Source organism: Trifolium pratense, linkage group LG6 (assembly GCF_020283565.1).
Source record: "Trifolium pratense cultivar HEN17-A07 linkage group LG6, ARS_RC_1.1, whole genome shotgun sequence".
NCBI lineage: Eukaryota > Viridiplantae > Streptophyta > Magnoliopsida > Fabales > Fabaceae > Trifolium > Trifolium pratense.
Window position 1 is genome coordinate 24,380,713 of NC_060064.1, and position 23,526 is coordinate 24,404,238.

At 30.5% G+C, this 23,526-nt stretch overlaps 3 protein-coding genes across 3 annotated transcripts; 2 read left to right on the top strand and 1 right to left on the bottom strand.

Annotated features, from left to right (window-relative positions):
* Positions 1-3,370: 3,370 nt before the first annotated feature.
* On the top strand, positions 3,371-5,746 carry LOC123889845 (two-component response regulator ARR14-like). The gene is made up of 5 exons (XM_045939350.1): positions 3,371-4,030; positions 4,356-4,432; positions 4,544-4,580; positions 4,687-4,795; positions 5,071-5,746. Exons 1-5 carry the CDS (start codon positions 3,751-3,753, stop codon positions 5,639-5,641), a joined length of 1,074 nt encoding a protein of 357 aa, XP_045795306.1. The 5' UTR covers positions 3,371-3,750; the 3' UTR covers positions 5,642-5,746.
* Positions 5,747-9,371: 3,625 nt separating this feature from the next.
* On the top strand, positions 9,372-14,984 carry LOC123890166 (ammonium transporter 2-like). The gene is made up of 4 exons (XM_045939714.1): positions 9,372-10,320; positions 11,356-11,641; positions 13,101-13,204; positions 14,465-14,984. The coding sequence occupies exons 1-4, from the start codon at positions 9,676-9,678 to the stop codon at positions 14,891-14,893; spliced, it is 1,464 nt and encodes a 487-aa protein (XP_045795670.1). The 5' UTR covers positions 9,372-9,675; the 3' UTR covers positions 14,894-14,984.
* A 2,294-nt stretch (positions 14,985-17,278) lies between these two features.
* LOC123891602 (BAG family molecular chaperone regulator 4-like) lies at positions 17,279-20,796 on the bottom strand. The gene is made up of 4 exons (XM_045941506.1): positions 20,457-20,796; positions 18,666-18,922; positions 18,429-18,575; positions 17,279-17,701 (listed from the first exon to the last, which is right to left on the bottom strand). The coding sequence occupies exons 1-4, from the start codon at positions 20,650-20,652 to the stop codon at positions 17,501-17,503; spliced, it is 801 nt and encodes a 266-aa protein (XP_045797462.1). The 5' UTR covers positions 20,653-20,796; the 3' UTR covers positions 17,279-17,500.
* Between the last annotated feature and the right edge of the window lie 2,730 nt (positions 20,797-23,526).

A 23,526-nucleotide genomic window follows, 5' to 3' on the forward strand; every position in this document is an offset into this window, starting at 1 on the left:
TCACTTTCTTCATTTGAACCGAAAGGAATTCGAAGAATATAGAATCATAGGCACATAGAGCTGGAAAATAGAAATGTGCAATAGGAAAAGTTCATATATAGTAAATGTTTGTTGGTGAATACTCTACCGAAGTTTGATTGGACACTGGTATTATATGTTATGTTTTTATGTAAAAAAAATTTAAAATTTAAATTTTAATGAATTTTTTTATAGAGTACTGATATCCGACCAAACTCTAAGGTAAACAATCTAAGAAAATATAGACTTCAACAATACATTGATTCATGTTGTCTTATATTTGAATTCCTTAAACAAATAGTTAAAGATTCAATCAATGACTTTTATTTATGGATAAAATTTGGTTGAGAGAAAAAAACTTTTCTTATGTATCTAACACGATTCTCGGTGAAGATTGGTCACCACTAAACAGCTGGAAAAAAATCGTATCTATAAACAATAAAATATATATATATATATATATATATATATAGACTTAAAATAAGCAGAAAAAATGCATATTTACGATTGATGTATGGAAAGTGAATTAGAGTTCTATTACGAGTCTCACATTTAGGTAAACGATTTCGTTGGAATTCTTTGTGGCATCTACTAAGGAGTTAAAGAACGAAATTGGATTTGCTACAGTAACAGTAGGATCAATGCTGTAACTGATCTGTCTGATTTTCAATAGATGACATGAGTTTTTACGGTGTAAATTTTACATTTCTAAATATGAACAATTTGATCTAAAATTACCGGTCTTAATCCGTCAAAGAACCTAATTAAATTTGGTGCATTAGTACGAAAAGATTTGATTTTTCTTTTCTTTTTCAATATAAATTGCAAGTGAACTCCGATATTGATAATATGATACATCACATTTTTTTATATAAAGAGATCAAATGTAATGTATGCCAAATAATAAACAATAAATATATCTACCTAGATCTAATTGAAAATGAAAAGAAAACAAAAGTGAACAATAATATATGAAAAATGAAATTAAAATAATGAACGAAAACAGAGTTTAATTTGTAAATATAGATAAGGAGGAACAAACCCCGTGATTCCCGACGAAAGAGCATATATTCACAAATTATTTTTGAAAGGTTTGGGTCTGCATCAAAGACAGCACATCATCACATTTTACAGTCTCGCACACATGCAGCTACTACTGCTGTCTATTAATTCATTCATTTCTTACTATATGCTTTTCAGCTATATATAGCTGGTAATTCATATTAACAAAAATATAATATAAATAATTGTGTTTATATGTCTTAACCTTTCGATTTTTTATCGCTGCAAGAATTGTTGATTCTTGGATCGGTTTCATGTTGATGATTGGTCATTCTCCAAAATGTAGACTTGTAATTAGTCTGTAAAATTAACTAGAAGCTAATTGTTGATTGATTGACTCACTGAATTAGGTTTATGTCCCCTCAATTTTTGTGTGTATATATATCATGTAGCATTAATTAATATTTCGTGTGATTCTCACTTTACAACTTTTTTTTCCTTCATACATTCAAATGACTGTCCATTTCCTTAAGGGCCCGTTTGGTGCGCAGGATATGATAGTGATAGGATATGATATAAAACAGGATAAGGATAGGATATGATATCAGCAGGATAACAGTTATCCTCAGTTATCCTATCTTGTGTTTGGCGCACACAGGATAACAAACATGATAACTATTATATCATGTTTTTAATACATACTTGCTCATAATAATATGATAAGATATATAAAATATTTAAATGACAAAATTACCCTTGTAAATCAATTGTTATTTTTTTAAAATTATTTTGTAATACTTTGAATTTTTTAAATAAAAAATATAAATAAGTAATCAAATAAATTTATATAGTTTTAAATAAAAAAATATGAGAAAAATAAAAAAGTTTAATTTTTTATATGAATCATGATCAAATAAATAACCCAATGATATATACATGTTAGATAAGCTAAATAAATATATGATATATCTCATACGTAAATAATAAAAATACCATTGCAAAATAATTATATTTAATTTCTTATAAAATTTAAATTAATATCCATATTTTACGATTTTTTAATAATTAGTTTACTTTAAAATATTGTAATTTTAGTATAATTTTGATTTTTTTAGATTATGTAAATTACAAAATTACCCTTGTGAGAAAATCACATGTATATTTAAAAATTAATTATTTTATTATTAATTTACTATCAAATTATTTTATTATTTATATTTTATTAATTTTCATTTTTTTTATTTTAAAATATATTTTATAGAATAAATCAGTAAAAAAAAAAAATTATCCTATCCTGCTGGTAACCCAGCTCAAATTCAGGATAAAAATTTTAACTAGAGAGACATGATAGGATAAGCTACAGGATTAACTTATCATATCCTGCTGTGTCACCAAACACTGGACTGAAACAGGATATGATACAGTTATCCTATCCTGTCTCTTATCCTGTGCACCAAACGGGCCCTTAGAGGACCAACAACATATTGATAAAGTGTACCCTCATCACAATATTTTGTACAAGTTTGTAATCAATATAAGCATATAATTAATTAGTGTTAATAAGAAGTCTCACATCGGATATAGTTGGTATGAACATGAATTTATATGTGAGGACAATCTTCATCTTTCAAGCTGTTTTTATAGGATTGAGTTAGCATAACTTTCAATTCTAAGATGGTATTAAAGTCTTTCAAAGATCTGTTGGGCCAATCATTATTAGGGCACTCAACATTTATATTCATTCACCAATTCCAATACTTATTGGGTGTGAAGGGATATGTTAAGAAATCACACATCAGATATCAGTTGACATGAATATGAGTTTATAGGATTGACTTAGATTCAATTCTGTTTTTTTTTTTGTTACAACTTAGATTCAATTCTAAATTCTAAAAGTAACTTATATATTTTACGATATTATGTTCTCCAAATATAATTAGCTCATAGCTAAAAAAAATTATACACATAAAATAAGTTTATTTATAGATAAAAAGATTAATTCAGCAATTTACTATTGAAAGGTACGTACACTCTGTATCAATTGGTTACAAGACAAACTCTTCGTTTGACTTCGCATGCAGCTAAGAATTTGTGGACTGAGACGTACACATTATTATTGTTTACCTTATTTATTTTTGAATTTACTAGTATTGGCAAAAATTTGTATTATTATCATCAGAAGAATCAAACTAATGTTTCTAATTTTCCTCAAAACTTTTTTAATTCTTGCCTATTAAAATGTTATGTACGGCCCCCTACTATATATCCTTATAATAAAAAATATATATTTATATTGATCGACTAGCTATAGTTTATATTTTATTATGTCTCAAATTGTTATAAATATTGTCCTCACATGAAATAATCAAGTATATTCTTCCCATTCCTTGATGTCCATGCATATTAAAAATATATATACATACACCAACATCAACATGCTTACGATATGAAAAAATAAATTATTTATTTATCATCTCAAAGGGTCACAATAGAGAAGGAGAGAAATAGAGTTAGAGAGAGAGAGACCTAGAAGGTGTTCAAAATTCTATGAGTGGAGATCAATCTAAGATATTTTTATGATCGAGGATTTTCTTTTCCAATATCCATGTATGAAGGAGGAAAATTATATAATAGATAGATATATCTAAGGAGTTGCAAGAAAAAGATATTCAATCTCATCAAAGCAAAGTGTGGAAGATTGAAAATTGTGGAAGGTAGCTAAGTAGATAGATGGATATGAGGAAGGAAGAAACATGTGGCTCAATATGTTCCAAGACAAGTGTTTCAATTAATGAAAATGGTTGTGAAATTAGTGAAGCAAATGAAGATGAAGAAAGTAAGCAAAACAATAATGGAGGAATAAGCTCAAGCAATAGTACTATTGAAGAGAATTCTGAGAAGAAACCATCAGTGAGACCTTATGTTAGATCCAAGTTTCCTAGGCTACGTTGGACTCCTGATCTTCATTTTCGATTTCTTCATGCTGTTCAAAGACTTGGTGGACAAGAGAGTAAGTTTCCGCGCGCGCGCAACACATACAAACCAACATATAGCTTCTTTTTTCCTTTGCTAAATTTCAATTTTTCTTTGGAGATCTCATTAATTAGTACTAGGTAGCTAGTGTAATTAATTCAACAATATTTGTCCCCGAAAGAGTAGCCCAGATGTTTTGGTTGGGACACCGAATGGGTTATAATGGAGGTCCAGAGTTCAGTCTTTACCATTTTCGTCTCCTAAACAAAATTTGCCTATAGAAAAACAACTCGACAAATTTAAATTTGTTTTATTTATTTTAATTTGTGAGTATGTATTGTTAATAATATTCTTGTGTGTAGGAGCAACTCCAAAATTGGTTCTTCAATTGATGAATATAAAAGGTTTGAGTATTGCTCATGTGAAGAGTCATTTGCAGGTAAAAAATCATAAATAAATATTGTTGCAACCTATAGAGCTAGCTAGCTTTTTATTTATAATTGTTTAATTTAACTAACTTCTTTTATTTCACATATATTTCTTTTTTCAGATGTATAGAAGCAAGAAAGTAGTTGACACAAATAAAGGTACAATAAGGTTTTCATTTTTTGTATGAATCCAATTAACCATTATAATTAGTTATTATATTAGGGTTTGAGCTTACAAGTGTGTCTATGATTGTATATGTGACAGTGCTGGGTGATCATAGGCTTCTTGTAGACAATGGAGACAAAAATGTTTATAATCTCACCCAACTTCCTATGCTTCAAGGCTATACTCCAAACCAAACTTCATCAAATAGGTATACAAATATACTACTTCAAAAACCCTTTTTTTATTTAAATAATAAAAAATTATTATAACGAGTACAAGATACTAAACCCGAGATACAGAGAACAAATTATAACTAGCAACTAACTTTGTTTCAAATTTTCTTAAATCATTCCCAACTTTAGAACTATTCATGATGTGTTAGTTCAATGTAAAAAGTTTAACATTATAATTTTAAGATTTAAAGTTCAAATTTTCTTAGATACAGTTGTAAAATAGTAATCGGTGTCTCTTTTCTTTTTCCAGATGTGGATATGGAGATGATTCTATTGCTATGTATGAAAACATGGTGCATATGAGTTCAATAAATGAATCTAGAGCTGATTTCTATGGAAGAAGGATTGAGAGAACCAATAATAACAACATCAATAATATGCAAGTTCATAATATTTTTCAAGTGAATTCTTCAAATTTTAGAGAATTATCAACAAGTAAAGTCCATGAACCAAGTGATAATTTCCTCTCATTTTGTGGCAATGAATCTTTTAGATTGAGCAAGAATGATGATCTTCAAGTACAGCCTAGAGAACAAGAGCTAATGCCTAATGATAATCAAGTGGACTTGAAAACATTGAAAAGAAAAGCTTCAAATATGGACCTTGATTTGGATCTATCACTTAAATTAAATTCAAGGATCATTGGTGATGATCATAAGAACCAAGGAATTATAGAGGATCATCATGAAGTTGGAAGCAATTTATCTCTCTCATTGTATTCTCAATCTTCTTATAATCTTTGCAAAAGAAAGAAAGAAGGACAAGATGATTCTAAGGAGCAAGATAAAAGAGTGAATATAGGTTTGGATCTAACCATATGATAATGGGACATATTCTAAGTGAGATCTTGAGGTACTTGTCAGAAAATTATGCATATTGTAAGAAAATTATTACATTCATATCATAACCAGACAAAGTTGTATTTTCTTTCTTGTCTTTTTCTAGATATAGATATATATTGTGGACAGTGAATAACAATTTGTTTAGTTAAATACTCGTACTATTAGTTAGATGTTATAAGAATCATGATCTGATCAACACATGTAGTGTTAGTTTTACACTTTATATTGCAATACAAGAGTGAAGTTATTAAAACTGCACTGATTAATAATATATGAAAAAAATGGCAAAAATTCCATTAGAAAACCTAATTGTGAGGGAAACAAATGCTTGTTTATTCATTAGAATAATTTTGAATTAGTATTTAGATAAACAACTATAAGTATTTTAAGATTGCATATTAGTGTATTGTAATTAAATTAGAACTAAATTATGTTCAAGAAATCCAACATGTCATTTTTTTCTTTTTGTTTTTTTTGTCTTTACTTATATATATCTACTCTGCCATTAAATTATTTTAAATATTTATAACAATGACGTTCTTCTGCGGTTATAAGAGTACTAGAAAGATTGCTTAGGTTAACTAGGGTAAGGTGTGTATGTCAAATAGTGGTGGAGGATTGGGGTAAGAGAACTAAAAATTATAGAATTGAAATTTCCTAATAGTATTACTGTTTAGGGTCATTTTTTCTTGGCTTAAATATGCAAAAGGTCCCTACACTTACGCGTCATTTGAGTTTTAGTCCCTGCATTTTAGAATCCTTTCGTTTTGCCACTGCACTTTCATTTTACTTTAAAAATGGTCCCTGAACCCATTTTTTGTTGAAGTGACACATTTTTTTATGATGTGTTAATTTTATTTTACTTTTAAAAAATTACTTATTTAAGGATATTTTGATCGATTCACTGCAAAATTAAATTAGTCATCGACTCTAAAGTCCAGTCAACAGTGAGAGATCAGCAAAAATATGTCATTTCAACAACAAAAAAAGGTCCGGGGACTATTTTTAAAGTAAAATGAAAGTACAATGGCAAAATGAAATGTTTTTAAAATGCAGGGACTAAAACTCAAATGACTCGTAAGTGCAGGGACCTTATACATATTTAACCCTTTTTTCTTTTAATCAAATAACTGAATTATTTAAGTGTATATATATATTATATTTATGAAATGGAAGCATAAAAATTGAAATGCCCAAGACCCGAGTGGTATAATGTTTTAGTATAAAACGTGGAGGTGGTGTTTTTGAGTCATTGCCAAGCATTTTTTGAATTTACAGATAATAGCTGTTAAATGTGATTAGTCGCGGAGCCAGGACCCTAGGATAGGGGGTGCAAAAAAAATTCTGGTAGAAGTGTAAAAATAATTTTAAGTAATACTATTTTTTTTTTTTGAAAACTTGGTATCCGGCCCTATGACCAACTAATCCAAGAGGATCAATCCCACCGTCCACTTGCAGGAGCCCATTTAAATAATACTAGTAATAAATATTTTTAATATTTATTATTTTATGTGGAGAAAAAGTAAAATAGAAATGGGTCAAACAACGAAGTAAGCAAATTCATGACATTGAGCCATGTTAATGAGATAAAATATCTTTGAGTTGGGTGCAACACAACAAACTCAGGGGGTTCAAATAGTAATAAAAGAGGATAATTGGTGTAAATGTTAAAGGTTCAGGGGGTGCACTTGCATACCCTCAAAGGTATGTGGCTCCGCACTGAATGTGATGATCCGCTTTGAAGAATGTAATAAAACATTAATACTTAATGAAATTAAGGCGTAAATGCGTAATTATACAAAAGTTTAGTAAAAAATAATAAGAATGTATTTTTTTGACTAAAACATTAATACATAATGAAATTAAGGCGTAAATGCGTAATTATACAAAGGAGAAAAACTAACATAACAATATAATATACTAACAACTTGCTTATAAAAAAAAAACGTACTACTCAAAAAACACATAGCTTGTAACACCATACTCTAACATTCAATACTTAAGAGGAAATACGAATTGTATCAATCTCCTTTCTTATTTTTCCATTATCAAAGAGCATTAATTGTCCGATACTTTTCCGATACGCGTATCAGACAAGTATCAATTATATTTTTTTAAAAAAATAATATTAATTTCCAATACTTCTCCGATACGTGTATCGAAAAGTATCGAACAAATATCGGTATCGAGTACGTATCGGACACGACACTTCGCTATTTTTGAAGTATCTGGACTTCATAGCTAGTTGGCTAAATGTTACGCTACCGTACAACTTACTGTAGTTGACAACCTCACACCTATTTAGCAAGTAACTACGTAATCACGGATGCCATCTGCCCGAAAGGTATAAGGACAGAGTGTACCAATAACCAAGTACTATATATGAGAGCTTAATAAATACAACATAATTCCATTTCATCTACTTCTTCTGAATAATATTCATCTACTTCTTCCGAGTAATAAATGTACCTATCACAAAATCACCCTATAATTTTTTATAAAAAATGGCACTATATTTTTACTCTTTTAACAATTATTAATAGTTCCGTGAATATAACTCGGTTAGTTAAAATATTATACTTTATATATAAAAGTTGTAATTCAAACACATCATTTCTATATTAAAATCACATGAAATACATTGATAAGAATGTGAAAGTTAATTTTGTTCGGAATATCCTTTTTTATGTTTTTAAGCGCACACGAGTATCTTTGAAGAAAGAGACGCCTATGAACTTCTTGACCGATCGATCTACATTGAGGCCGACCAATATTATGGTGTACGCCTGGGTAGGAGGAAAACATGCATGTGTGAACTTGACTGAAGTTTCTCCACTTGTGAGATTAATGACTAGGGATTTTAATGTAGGACATGCGGCCCTCAAAGCTGCTTCAAATAAAGTGGTCAGACATGAGATAGCGGGATTTGACAATCAACATGTGTTTATACCTTTTGCATTTGACAATTTTACTTTCCTAGCACTAGAGACTGTGAATATTTTGAAAAGAGTTCAAAGAGTCGTACATAACAATGTGGTATGTCCTGGATCTCAAGATGTAGTGTTCAAAAGGATTAGTTTTGTCATCTAAAATGGGTTAGCGGCGCAGCTTATTACTTATTTGTCTTTCATTCAAGTGTAATTATCTTACACATATATATATATATATATATATATATATATATATATATATATATATATATATATATATATATATATATATATATATATATATAATTAAATAATTATAGTTCTAGTTTTTTTTTTAAAAAAAAAATTGTGAACTAAATTATTTTTCCAAAATAAAAATAAAGTTAAATTTTGAAACTTTTATTAGTATGCTATTCTATTTTTCAGAAAAAACTGTTCATTTTTATTTATCATTGTTAAAGTTTAAAGTAATATTAATCAATGTTTTATGAAAAATAGTCATAACTATTGATTGAAAAAAAATATATATACGGAAGTATTCACTAATAAATAATTAATAAAAATAGAAAATTAATTTCATTAAAATAACCAAAATTGTTCGTGTAAATAAATTTAAAATGACAAATAAAAGCAAATGTCCTTCTCTGATAAGTTGATATATAATTGTCCCATTTATTTCCACTTGTATTCTTAAACCAGACCCATCATTCTCAACGAAAAGTCAAAAGTTTTATTCTTATTTTTATATAAAAAAAAAAAAACTATATCCTTTCTAGATTAAGTTAAAATACTCCAACTTGTTGTGAGAACCCAATGACAGTTTACACGTAGCTTCCAAATATTCAAACCAAGTATCAAAATTTTCAACTTCATGTTAATTAATTTCATAATATATAACCATATATCCCACAAAATCATAAACTAATTCAATCCAAACAATTTTGTACATACCTTTAGCTCATATGAGTGAAAAGGTATTTCAAATTCCATAACTTACCAAAAATTAAAACAAAAACTTGTTACGAGTATTTGCAGCATTCCCCCAACACAAGATCTCGCAGAATCATCGATAGAATTAGAATCATGGCAGCATCACCAGCATACCAAGAATATCTTCCAACATCACCAGGATGGTTAAACAAAGGAGACAACGCATGGCAAATGACAGCAGCAACACTAGTTGGACTTCAAAGCATGCCAGGATTAGTAATTCTGTATGCAAGCATAGTGAAAAAAAAATGGGCAGTGAATTCAGCTTTCATGGCACTTTATGCTTTTGCAGCAGTTTTAATCTGTTGGGTTCTTGTTGCTTATAGAATGGCATTTGGTGATCAACTTTTACCCTTTTGGGGTAAAGGAGCACCAGCTTTAGGACAAAAGTATCTTATTGGAAGAGCAAAAGTACCTGAAAGTACTCACTATTACAAGAATAGTCATGTTGTTGAATCACAAATGGAACAACCTTTTTTTCCTATGGCTTCACTTGTTTATTTTCAGTTTACTTTTGCTGCTATTACTATGATTTTGTTGGCTGGTTCTGTTCTTGGAAGGATGAATATTAAAGCTTGGATGGCTTTTGTTCCTCTTTGGCTTATTTTTTCTTATACTGTTGGTGCTTTTAGTCTTTGGGGTGGTGGATTTCTTTACCATTGGGGTGTTATTGATTATTCTGGTGGCTATGTTATTCATCTCTCTTCTGGAATTGCTGGTTTCACTGCTGCTTATTGGGTACTTAAATTTCTGTTTTTTTCAGTATCCTTCATCTAATTTTGCTTCCAAAACTTCATTTTTATTATGTTTTAAGACTCCGGTTCTTAGGAGAAAGCGACTCTGGTAATTCAGAGTTCGGCCGAGAGGTAAATACGGGGTTTTCTTTGTTCAGGATTCAAATTTAAGTTCTCCTGAATGATTTGTCTTTACTTAAGCTGATTTACAACTTGAGCCAAACCAATTGGTTTTAAAAAACTTCCTTTCATCATATGGGATGCATAAATTTTGTATTTTTTTAACAACCCTTCTTCTAATTTTGCTTAAAGACTTAAAGGGTACCTTCCCTTTCCTCATGGAGTACATAAATTTCAATTTTTTTCACAAACCATCATCTAATTTTGTTTAAAAGCTTAATGGGTACTTTTCTTTCTTCATGTGGTTGAGTTGATTTGTTTTTATTTAATTTTCTATGGTAGTTATGTTATTTATGAATTAATTGGTTGTTGGTTTTGGCATTAAATACTCAATCAAGATTTTAAAATTTCTGTGGCTATAGTTGCAATGACAGTGATTATTAAAGTTATGAATAGCAGAAATATCTAAAACTTCAAATAACTATGGTTGTGACTTGTGATTGCAATTGGACTCTGCAGTTAAAAATTAAACATAAGTACAGACGTACAGTTCATAAAAACCATTAACCAATTATTGTTTCACAGTTTATATTGGCTACTTGAGTAATTCCCAAGTCAATTCTCAACTGTTGAATTAAGTCAACAGTTTAGAGTGTTGATCTCTTATTGGTTAGATTAATTTAATGACTGAGCTTTTACACATATAGTGCTGACACTTCTGATCGAAGGTGTGTCTGATGTCTGACACGACACTGAGACATGCGATTACACTCAATTAATCCATTTCTCAAACTATTGTTAGCGTCGACGTGTCACTGTCGTGTCAGGTGTCCTTGTCTGAGTTGGTGCTTCATAGCATTTTTCAGCAGAAGATCCAATTATGTAATTCTACATACTCATTCATTTTTGGTGTGTGCAGGTTGGACCAAGAATAAAGAGTGATAGGGAAAGGTTTCCACCAAACAATGTGTTACTGATGCTTGCAGGTTCTGGATTGCTATGGATGGGTTGGTCAGGTTTCAATGGTGGAGCACCATATGCAGCAAATGTTGCATCTTCAATTGCTGTGTTGAACACTAACATTTGTGCAGCAACTAGTCTCTTAGTGTGGACTACTCTTGATGTCATTTTCTTTGGGAAACCTTCTGTGATTGGTGCTGTTCAGGGTATGATGACTGGACTTGTTTGCATCACACCAGGAGCAGGTATATATTTATATCAGTTTGTTATTCTAGCTGAATATTTATTCTGTTTTTGATATTGGAAACTTGTTTTTGTGGATGAATCAAGTGTTGTTATGAAAATGTTTTATGGTATACTAGAGTTTGAATTTGATGTCAATACATGAAAAGTATGATTAAATTATGTGCTATGAATCTCACATTGAGTACATAAGAAAAGCTCAGTGTGATAGTTAAGTTACGAGACTATGTTAATCAGTTTGTCGTAACAATTGGTGTTTTCGTTGACAAGTGAACTATAGAAAGAGTTACATACATATGTAGGATAAATTAGTGAAACTGCCATAAAGAGAAAAGCCTACCACTATGTCAATGTCAATAAAGTGAAATCCACAATTTACGGTGACTCTTAATGGAGTCGCGATGTTATAAATCTGACATTGAGTAAATAAGAAAAGATCAATGTGACATTTAACTACTTATCTCACAAGACTCTTCCACCTAAGATCTTTGTCTTTTGAATTTGACTCTCCTCGTAAACTTAAATCGGACAAATTTCAAAATTGAAAATATGAATTTTATGTTAATGAAAATGAAGTTTATATTTTCTTAAAGGGTCTTGTTAACATCTGCCCTTAGGGCACATGATAAGATATACCAAAATAGTAATTCAACATTTAATGATACAAGAAATTTAATGCTTTAAAAGTCAAAATACACAAATTAGCATTTAATAATTTCTATTTTTGCTTCCTTAACATGTGCCTTAAGGGCACAAGTTAACATTTTCCTTTCTTAAAATCATCAAAAACATTAACTGAAATTGGAGAAAGTAGGTATGAACATTTATTGCAAGAATAATGTCTGTTGGGCACTGATATTTTGATATAGTACTCACAAAAAGTAGGTATTAATAGGTTTTAAATAGTGGTTGCGGTCGCAGTCGGGTCAAGAATTTCGCGATTTCAGCTGTTACGTCTGTTGCGTTATGAAATACGGTCGTCGCGATGTGAATTAATCACAATATCGCACAAATCTTATTAAAATTATTTGTACTATTATATATGTATAACAACTTAAATATGAGATAAATGTAAAGTTTTGAACTAAGAAAAAGTTAAAAAGATATAACACTTTATAATTTATGTTCATATTTGTATTAAAAATGTGATTTTTATGCATTTCTTTTGGAAAAAATAGAAGTCTCTATCTATTAGCATTTTGTCGCGGCCGTATTGTGTTTCTTTGTGGTTGTATCGGTGTTTCGTCGCGGTCGTAACGGCGTTTCGGTGTGATTTTTTTCACCATATAAAAACAGTAAAAAACGATAACGATAGGCGTCAATACCTTTTTGTCGCGGCCTTTTTCGCAGTAATGGAACTTTATTTAAAACCTTCATAATGATGATTGAATTAGTGACCATAATTGCAGTTTTTGTTGACAATGAATATGAATGGTAATGGTGGGTCTGTGGATCATGTAGGGCTTGTGCAATCGTGGGCGGCTATTGTGATGGGAATTCTATCTGGAAGCATTCCATGGGTGACCATGATGATCTTACATAAGAAGTCAACTCTTCTACAAAAGGTACATAGTTTCTCTTTCTCTTCACAAAGAATTTTTGTGCATTTTTAGTCCACACTCACACTCACTAGTCACTATATATGTATATAGTAATATGTTTCTAATTGTGTTTTTGTGTATCCATATCAAATTGTTTCACATGATAAGGGATTTAGATATGTTGAGTAAAAATGATCAAATATTTAAGAAAATACAAATAAGAAAATTTACCTTGTGGTCAATAGTTTCTTACAAAGATTAATCAAGTTAAACAGTGGTGGCCACTTGTATTATAATAATATGTTTTGGAAAAACAAATATTGATTCATAGTAGATCGTACCACCAGTCCACCATTGATATTTATACAAATACTAAATTCATTCTACTATATTAAACTCATTAACTAATGTCAGGCATTAATTAATAATACTTTCCTTATTTTATATACATGAATATTTTCCTAGTTGTCTTTTTGTAAGATATTTATATCATGAAGTTTAGGTGAAGGTTCCCTTTTGTTAGCTCACGTGTTTGTAAAACTTCACCCAATGTTGGAAAAATTGACCACTGCTCCCATGTTATGTTATCCATAATTTATTCCAATTTCCAACCACTTTCCTTTTTTTTTATCGTCCAATTTCTTTCTTTTTTAAATAGGGTATATGATATTTTTCTAATGAGACATATGGTACATAAAATATGATATCGAAGATGACTTCATCCTCCTTCTTTTAATCAACATAATATTTTTAAAATTATATGAAAAGTATAGAAGTATTAATAAACACATTATAGTGAACATGACACTCTCCATTCTACTTTTCTTGCTTGGATTTTCTGTATATAGAAGTAAAATCTTCTTTTTAATAAAAAAAAAAAGAAAGAAAGAAAGAAGTAAGCTTCTCAAACATGTGAATTAAAGTATAACATTAAAAATAATGTGTAGTTGGAATTGAGTTATACTTTAATTCACATGTTTGAGAAGCTTACTTCTTTCTTTCTTTCTTTTTTTTTTTTTTATTGAAAAGAAGATTTTACTTCTATAAATTCCAACTACACATTAAAAATAGCATTGAATAATCTCTAATTTTTCATTGTGAGTAATCATTTTAGTATGTGCAGTCACGCTATTTCGATAAAAAATAAAAAATTATGACAGACAAATAAAAAATTGAATTGGTTTATTTCGATAAGCCTGGGTGTGTGCACACAATTGCTGTAGAGAATCTCAATCCGTTTTTTGGCGAGCAATTATCCTTACAATTGATTTTTTTTATACATAGGTTGATGACACTCTCGGTGTATTTCACACTCATGCTGTGGCTGGCCTATTAGGTGGCCTACTCACTGGACTTTTCGCCGAGCCAGCCCTATGTAGACTACTATTGCCAGTGACCAATTCAAGGGGTGCATTCTATGGTGGAAGTGGTGGTGTGCAATTCCTAAAACAATTAGTAGCAGCATTGTTTGTTATTGGATGGAACATAGTCTCCACCACAATCATTCTCCTTGTTATACAAATTTTCATACCCTTGAGAATGCCCAACGAGCAGCTTGAAATCGGAGACGATGCGGCTCATGGTGAGGAAGCTTACGCTCTTTGGGGTGATGGAGAAAAATATGATCCAACTAGACATGGTTCATTAAATACTGGTACCACTGGAGTATCACCTTATGTTAATGGTGCAAGAGGTGTTACTATTAATTTATGAGTCCTAAGTTTAGGTATTGTGTGTATGGAAGGTGTAGGGAGAATTTTAATTTTAGTTTACGAAACTAAAGTTCTGAAGTTTTTTAGATCAATTTGGTTGTGTTTTTTTAGTTCTTCTAGTCACCATTGATTTTGACATTTTGTACTTGAAAATTTATTGTAAAGAATACATTAATGTATCTATGAAGTAAGTTATTTGTCAATTTTTTATTGACCAGAAAATTTCGTGTGGAAACTAAAATGTCTAAGTGTTACTTTTATGTGCGCATACAAATATATTGTAAATATTAGCATCTTTGTTTGTAATTTTTAAAAACTGTTGTTTTTTTTTTTTTAACTATAATTACAACATGAAGTTTTGGTCCTAATTTTTATGTTGGAGGAGGTCAAATAGAAATTCTGCAAAAATAAAATAATATAAGATTGTGGTGATGGTGGTGGTTGTTTACACCTACTAGTAAGGACAAATATACTTCCGTCCAAAGCTGTTGACTCTAGAATGGAGTGACATCAGTTATAAATGTGAAAAGTTGGTTTGACTATAAGGAAATTATTTAATTTTTGTTACTATATTAGTAGGTGTTCGCGGTTTGGTTTCATAAATTTAGAATCATAAACTTGTTGCTGAATTAAATTACTTTGAATTAAAGGGGTTGGTTCGAGTTAGACCCACACTTAAACAAATTCGGATAAAAAACAGGTTGAGTTGAGTAAGATCATTGGATTTTTTTTTTTGTCAGGTAGCCTAGTGGCTTGAAATTCCACCTTTAAAGATGGATAAGTGGTGTGTCCAGGGTTCGAACCCTGGCTCCTGCATATAAAATGCTGATGTCCCAACCAATTGAGCTAAACTCATGGGGACAATAAGATCATTGGATTGAACAGGTTACTTGTAGACAAATTTCATAGGTGATTCATGGTTAATTATCACTTAAAACTTCAACGGCAATTTAAATATTTGTTGAAAGTAGAACTTTAGGCTTCTCTTCATCTTAAAATATCTTGATACTCATTTTTTTTTGTTTGAATTAACATCGATATATTTTGAATAACTTTGAAGTACTTCCTCCGGTCATATATATATAAGAATTATTTCACTTTTTAGATTCATTTTAAAATTGATATATCTAAACAATAATATAGTATAAATATATAAATTTTACAATGAATTTAAAAAGTAAAATGTTTTTTATATACAGGACCCGATGAGTACTATTCATCACAGGAATCTACCTTAAAACCAGTCAATAAATTGAGATCCTTTACAGAAAACATACACGTATAGTGAATGTTTTATGGTAAACTTAAATTAATCCATGTCGGAAGGTGTTAGTATCATAGTGGATCAGAATCATTGAGAATTAAATAATTGAAGAAAAAAGTATCACGCCAAATGGTTTGTTTTATCAGGAAGATATTGAATGAGAATTTGTGAGTTCAGCTGTCAGCTCGTGGGACTACAAATGTCCTTTCACTCATTGGTGTAATTAGGAATCTTTAGATTTTTAAGATAAAAAATAAAATAAAAATAAGTGGGAGTAGCATTTAACTACTTCATTCTCTTTTGAAAAGTCTTCCATTACTTACAGCAGTCTCTTTGGACTTGTAGGTCACAGTTTTTCACTTTGTATCCATTATCATGCTAGAAACAAACAACTACAATGATACATAATTCTTAATTCTAGTAAGTACGAGATTACTTGTTTCTTAATTACATTAGATATCTTATTTCTTAAATATATGTTGGATCATATCACAAAAAGATTATTGTCTCTGTTTTGAATATCTTGGATTAATTTAAGAACTCAATTAAAATCTTATATTTGATATCCAGCCCCAAATTTAAGTGTAGATAAAGTAGATTATAGATTACATTTTTCTTAATTTATAACTAAACAGCAGTTTGCTTTTTTAACAAGTAGCCTAATAGTAAGTATTTCACCCTTAAGATAAATAAGTGAAAAATCCTAAATTTGAATCTCGACTCCTGTATATTACACTGTCTCTAACAACTTAACTATGCTCATGGAAATAGACAACAGTTTTTCAAAGTGAACAAATACAAACTGATTTGCCATTAAGTTGATGCATTACTCTAAAGTTTTATCTAATAAAGAAAACGAGGATTATTGTACAATATATCATTAAAATTTGTTTGTACCTACCTACGATTAGAGATATAAGAGTTAGTTTCAACTTCGTGACCCTAGTTAGAAGTTAGTTAACATACTTTTACATCTCTAATACCTACTTTGTGTTTAGTTGGTTAATATGATTTTCAACACAAACAAAATTTATTTGTACATGTTTTGCTTGATGCTACACTATGGTAAATTAGAAACAGTGAATTTTTTAAAAAATCTAACATGCCATCAGGCCAGATCAATACTAACAATTGATGAACTCTCATAATTTCATGAACAGGTTTGTGGCAGGAGTATCTAGAATATGCTCCTTCATTTACCTTTTTGTATTCATCAACGACAATCAAAAGGTTGAAAGATATTGCCTTAAGTACAAAAAATATGACCTTAAACGAAGAATCAAGGTCCAAAAATATGGTATTGTACGTACTGTATAATTTCATGTTGATGCAACATTTTCTGAACTAATCATACCGCTCCCAATCTTGAGTAACATTTGCAGAAGATGGTGATGACGAGGTTGGAGCATTTAAGCTTCCCATTCCAGAGCCAAACGTCTCCCATTGGGTTGTTACTGAGGCTGCGTTACCAATGGTACTAAAAGGTTTGGAGTTTCTTGCCTTTAAGGAATCTAACGCATCCACAGCATTCTGCACACGACGCACCTGTTCAAAAAGAAAATGTTAATGATGCAATTATAGATGATGATTACCAAAATGGGAAGTCCACCATGCACATGAACTTATCCTTTTACACAAAAATTATAGAAAACGGGAAATATTGTTGACTGAAAGTTTTTGATAAAGAAACTGATCCAGCTAGTGACGAACGCATTTCAATTTTCGACTCTCAACATAAATCAATTTCATAACTGCCAACCAGACACAATTCATGGTGATATTGATGTGTAATGGGATCTAGTTTACAAAAAAAAAAAAAAATGATGGGAAGTGTAGAAAGCAGCATATTATGATATGGTAAGAATTCACAAATTTAGCTTGAAAGCAGGAATGCAACAAGAATTTTATTTTATTCCTATGAAGCTCGGATACTCCAAAAATGGGGATGAATATGTATCAGATACCGATACTCCATGGATACTCCTTAAGGAAACAAAGATTTGATCCACAGGATTGCACCACAACAATATTGAGCCATATTGCATCAAAGAAAACTACTCTAAACCGGAATGTTAAAGAACAGCAATCAGCATATTGTGGTGCATACTATCACTAAACAAAAATCATAGCAAATAATCCAAGTGCTGCTTCAAAATTCATGCGACAAAAGTGAGGGACAGAGAAATCATTTTCCATGACCTACCATAAACATTAGTTAATTGACAAATAATTAAAATTTTAAGTCAGTAACTCTTAACACCATAAACATTACCTCGGCTTTTCTCTGCAACTTTGCTTCACCTTCAGCCTTAATACCATCCAGCTTCAGCAATTGCCTCATAAGCAATTCTGTGGAAACAACAAACTCTTTGTCAGAAACCTGGGTCCCTCCATTCACAGCCACCTCCAAGGCCGACACCTGCAAAATCAAAATCAGTAATATCTGTCATTCTCTAATTTCGGTTATTATGTTTCTATTATGACAATAATATGCGGAACATGGGCTCACCCTCTCACAAAGTTTGTCCACCTCTGATCTGACTAAAGCAACAGCTTCAAAAGCTTTTAACATTTCATTGTGTTTTCTACCTTCCTCGAGATTACTCTCTTTGCTAGCAGCATCCTCCAAAAGCAAAAGCTTTGACTTGTCCTTCACACCTTCCACGTGCAAGTTCTCTTTATTGTCCATTTCTTTTTCTCTAAAGAAAAGTCTTTGCTTCTCAGGCTTTAACCCAGTTTTGTGTGCAAGCAGTTTCTTAACATCCCCTGTTAGTAAAGACTAAATTAAGACAAAGACGCACACCAATGGAAACAAAAAATCTTCTTAGGTATATGCTACTAGTAATCTTAACATAAAAAACAAGCTTCATTTTCCCAAACATATTCCATATCAACATGCAAATGATGCATACAAAACTATAAGCTGTTACACTCATAGTAGGAAAATAAATCATATAATTTGCTTAAGGTCACAAGCTTTCAAGTTAATCAACATAGCTCTTTTATTTTCTCACATAACTAGTTTAGTCACTAAACTAATAATAGATAAAGATAAAAGTGAATTCTCAATGCAAATTAAATGGAAGGGCAACTCTTTGTAACACAGTACCTACAGTATACCTTAGTTAGAAATTCAAATTTCTGCAGAGATATTATTATATTATCTCTTTAACACTAAATATTTGTTCGGTAAGAAAGAAAGATTGATGAATGGCATCACATTACACGCCGTCACTAATATGTATAGCTTGCATTAAATTAAAGGACTTAGCTTGTCCAGGCAAAAAGTTTAAAACTTCAACCCCTAGTATTGTCATTACAAGTTCCACTTCCACTTTAGAAAATGAATTTACACCTGAAAGAAAGGAAATCAATATAGCTAACCATTTAGGACTCAGCCATATCAACGTACAGCGAGGTCCACCATTTTGAACAAAATATAGTATTATTGTGTTTAAATGCAAACTCGCTTATCAAACAATAACACCACCCCTCAAAACCAACTCAACAACCAAGATACAAAACCTCTTATCCATTGAACCTCGCTACCAACATCAACTCACATAAGATGAACCAACTCAACTAACACCGTGTATTCACCAAAAAAAGAATCAACCCAAATTTCAAAAAACATCAGACTAAATAACAGTCAAATTAATTCTAGAAATATCGAAGTCCTGTTTGGATACACAGTTTAATTAAGCCTTTATCATATAAGTGCTTATGTATAAGTTATTTCTATAACAAAAGTTAATATAAAGTCAAACTGTTCTCATATACTAAGCTATAAACCGTTCTGACTAATATACGAAAATCAATAAGCTCATATTAACATGTCATAAGTTGTTTACATAAAGTCTCAAAACAGTCTCACAAGTGCTCACGTCAGTCGATAAACTCAAATAAACCATATTGAAGCCCCCTCATCATTAACCTAATCCAAGTGGCTAGCTAGATTGTTTCACTTCACAAAGTAATTTTGTTTCCATCAAACAATTCTTCATTTCACGAATTTTAATGAACTAATTTATCGAAAATTACAATTACACACAAATATGAATATGATTGAGCTTCTCCAGTAGCTCAATTTCAAAATTACTTTCAAATTAACAATCACCGATTACACACAAATATGAATATGATTGAGCTTTTTTTCCATTAGCTCAATTTTAAAATTACATTAACAATCACCAAATTCAATATGAACAATAAGAAAACTAAAACAAACACTGAATGTTTCAAAAATTCAACCACAAAATCAACATAGAGAATAGTAGTCAAAAGAGATAAAAACTCTCACAGAAAGTAGATTGAGTTGGGAGATAAACTTCGTGGTCAGAAGAACCGTAAGCGACACTGATGCTGATCATTGGTCCGTCGTTATGATCATCGTCGCCAGCTTCGCGTCTCTGTACGAACATGCCGCCGGGACGCATCTCCCACTCGATATCCTCCTTCGGCGGCGAGTCACCGGAAGAACGCGCCGCGCTATTCATGGGAAATTGTGGTGAGTGCAAAAACGCAACAAGTCGGTGCGTTTTGATAAACAGGGAAAGAGAAGAGAAGAGGAAAATCACACAAGGGTCGCTCCTCTCGTCATCTCTCAAGTTCTTTCACACTTAGCTTTTTCATCCCTCTCATTTTCCCCACTTTATTTATTATATTTTAAATTTTCATTAATGCTTATTTTTATTTTTATTTTAAATTAAATTAAAAAAGAATTAAAAAAATATTCTATAGATTATTTAAAAGGTTTTATATTTAAAAATTATTGAAAAAATAGCAATTATACTGTGTTTTATTGTAAAAATATAAAATCTATTACCTATAAATCTAGAGATTAATTTTTATGATTACATTTTTTATAGTATCAGCACATTATATCCAATCATGTACAAGTATTAAGATAATCAAGGACGGATTTGGGTGTGTCAAGCAGTGGCCAAGACCCCCCTCATCCTTTCTTACATACATATATATGTTATATGTATTCAATTGAATCTCAATTCTAATACTACAAATACTTGGTATTAGTATATTATAAATTAAAAAATTTGGCTAAGAGGAAAAAAAATTAACTTTGTATACTTCAAATATTTTCTGACATAGATTAATCGCCGTTAAATGGCGGTGGAAAATTTGTACTTATACTATGGTAACAAAAAAAAATCACATTGATGGTGTAAATAAAAATAATCTATATAAATAAATTCGTTAATTTTATTATTTTCCTATTTTTCGGCTCCCGATATGATAAGCTTCTGGATCCGTCTCAGATAAGAGTTAAATATGTCAAAAAAGAAAGAAATGACGGTTAAAGTTAAACTTTTTTAATAATCTAGTATTTGTATAAAATAAATAATGAGATCTGAATTTAATTTATATGCACCGTCAGTGTAAAGTTATTTTACACATGCATCCAATAATATACTGACACATCATGTATGGTATTTAAAAACACATGATGTGTCACATTCATTAAATGATGTGACAACGAATCATTGGATGTATGTGTAAAAAATCTTTACATCGACATTGCACAACAATTAAACTCATAATGATATAATAGTTTTTTTTATAATAATGATCCAACGGTTATAATTAATTGACGGTGTAAAAAATATATTGTATGCGCATACATTATTTTTTACGGATTTTATGTGCATACATATTAAATGCATAAAGCAATTTATGTACATGAACATGATTATAAGTATTTTATATTATGCATAAGAATTTTATGTTACAATTCATGTAGAGCTTTAAGCTATATATATCACTATCATCTACTCCTATTGCTATAACTTTATAAGTAATTTATAAAAACAGGATCGATCATATAGTATAAGTCATCGTTCAAAATTATTACTTTTCAAACATAACTCTAACTCCTCATAAAATACAAATTTAGAAACATCTACGTAAAATGAATTTATATAATCATATTAATACAATAACATGTTACCAAGTAGGGAAATGGAAGGGATTCGAAAGCACTTAACCTACTTTTATCATCTTGGACTATTTCTTATATCTTTAGTCTTATATTATCTAACTCTGTCTCAAAACCATTTTCAAACATACAAAGCGAAAGCAAAACTATCCTAATTCCTAAACGAAACTAGTCGTTTTGGCGCAATCCTTGTGAAGACGATCTTACTTACTTACTTTATTACTTTAATGATTTTGTACACTTACAAAATAGTCATCAAGTTTTTGGCGACGTTGTCGGAGATTGTGTTCACAAGGCAATTAGAGTAAGTTAGGAATTTTATTTTTCATAAAAACATCACTATCTCATCATTTTCACATCTTCATGTGTACGGACTGCTGGTCCAAAATTCTTTCACTTTGCAAAGTGAATTTAATTACATAACAATTGTATCTTTTCATTTAGCCAATCATTTTGTCGTCTACAATCCTCATTAGACTTTGATTCATGATCTTCATTATCACTTATCAGATATAGCGTTATATTATATATACAAATATTGTCAACGTTGACTTCTTTCTGGTTCCATCGATTCCATTCATAACATAATTTGTCGAGATCTATTTATTTCATAAATTTCAGGTACCTGATAAGTTCTCCTGGAACTTAAATTATCATTTATGTCAAATGCTATTTTGAAATTTTCATATCCTCACTTGGGTTATTTTTTCACTCCTTTTCTTATTTGAGGATTTTTATCATTGGAACCGACTGGCCTACCATGCTTCATGGTGGTTAAGACTCATTTGCAATAGTTGATTGGACCATTAGCATGAGGATCAAGATGAGATAGTAATAATAAACTATTATTTCAAGTGATTCATTTGAACTTATGATTCACATTTTCAGCTGCTTCTTCTATTTCCCCTTAATATTGGGAAAATTAATTCATCACTTGATAATCAGCTTATCGAGCCGTAGATAAGTCTCCAAATTATTTTTTTGGCTCAAAATACTTTATAATAAACGGAGATTAATATTAGAGCTGAGTATACGGACTAAGGTCCGCGGGCCGACCCGTTTAACCCGCAGCCCGCACGGACTTAAGACTAAATTTTTTTTGCCCGTGTGGGTTGGACCGTTAAAACAGCGGGTTATGCGGGTTAAATCCGCGGGTTCGCGGGTTAGCCCGTGGCCCGCCTTCTTTTTTTTATATAATTAATTACAAAATTTATCAGATATAAATAACTTGGTCCATGTCCAAATTCAACTTTTTTAACCACAAAAAAAAAAAAACTTAGTCTAAACCCTAATTATAAAAAGCAACAACACACTCCAATTTTAATCAAGTAAACAACAACACAAAACATCAGGATTTAAGCATGTTCTTCTACTTATAATCTTTTGTTCTTTTTCACTATTTTTTACTTTGTGTTAG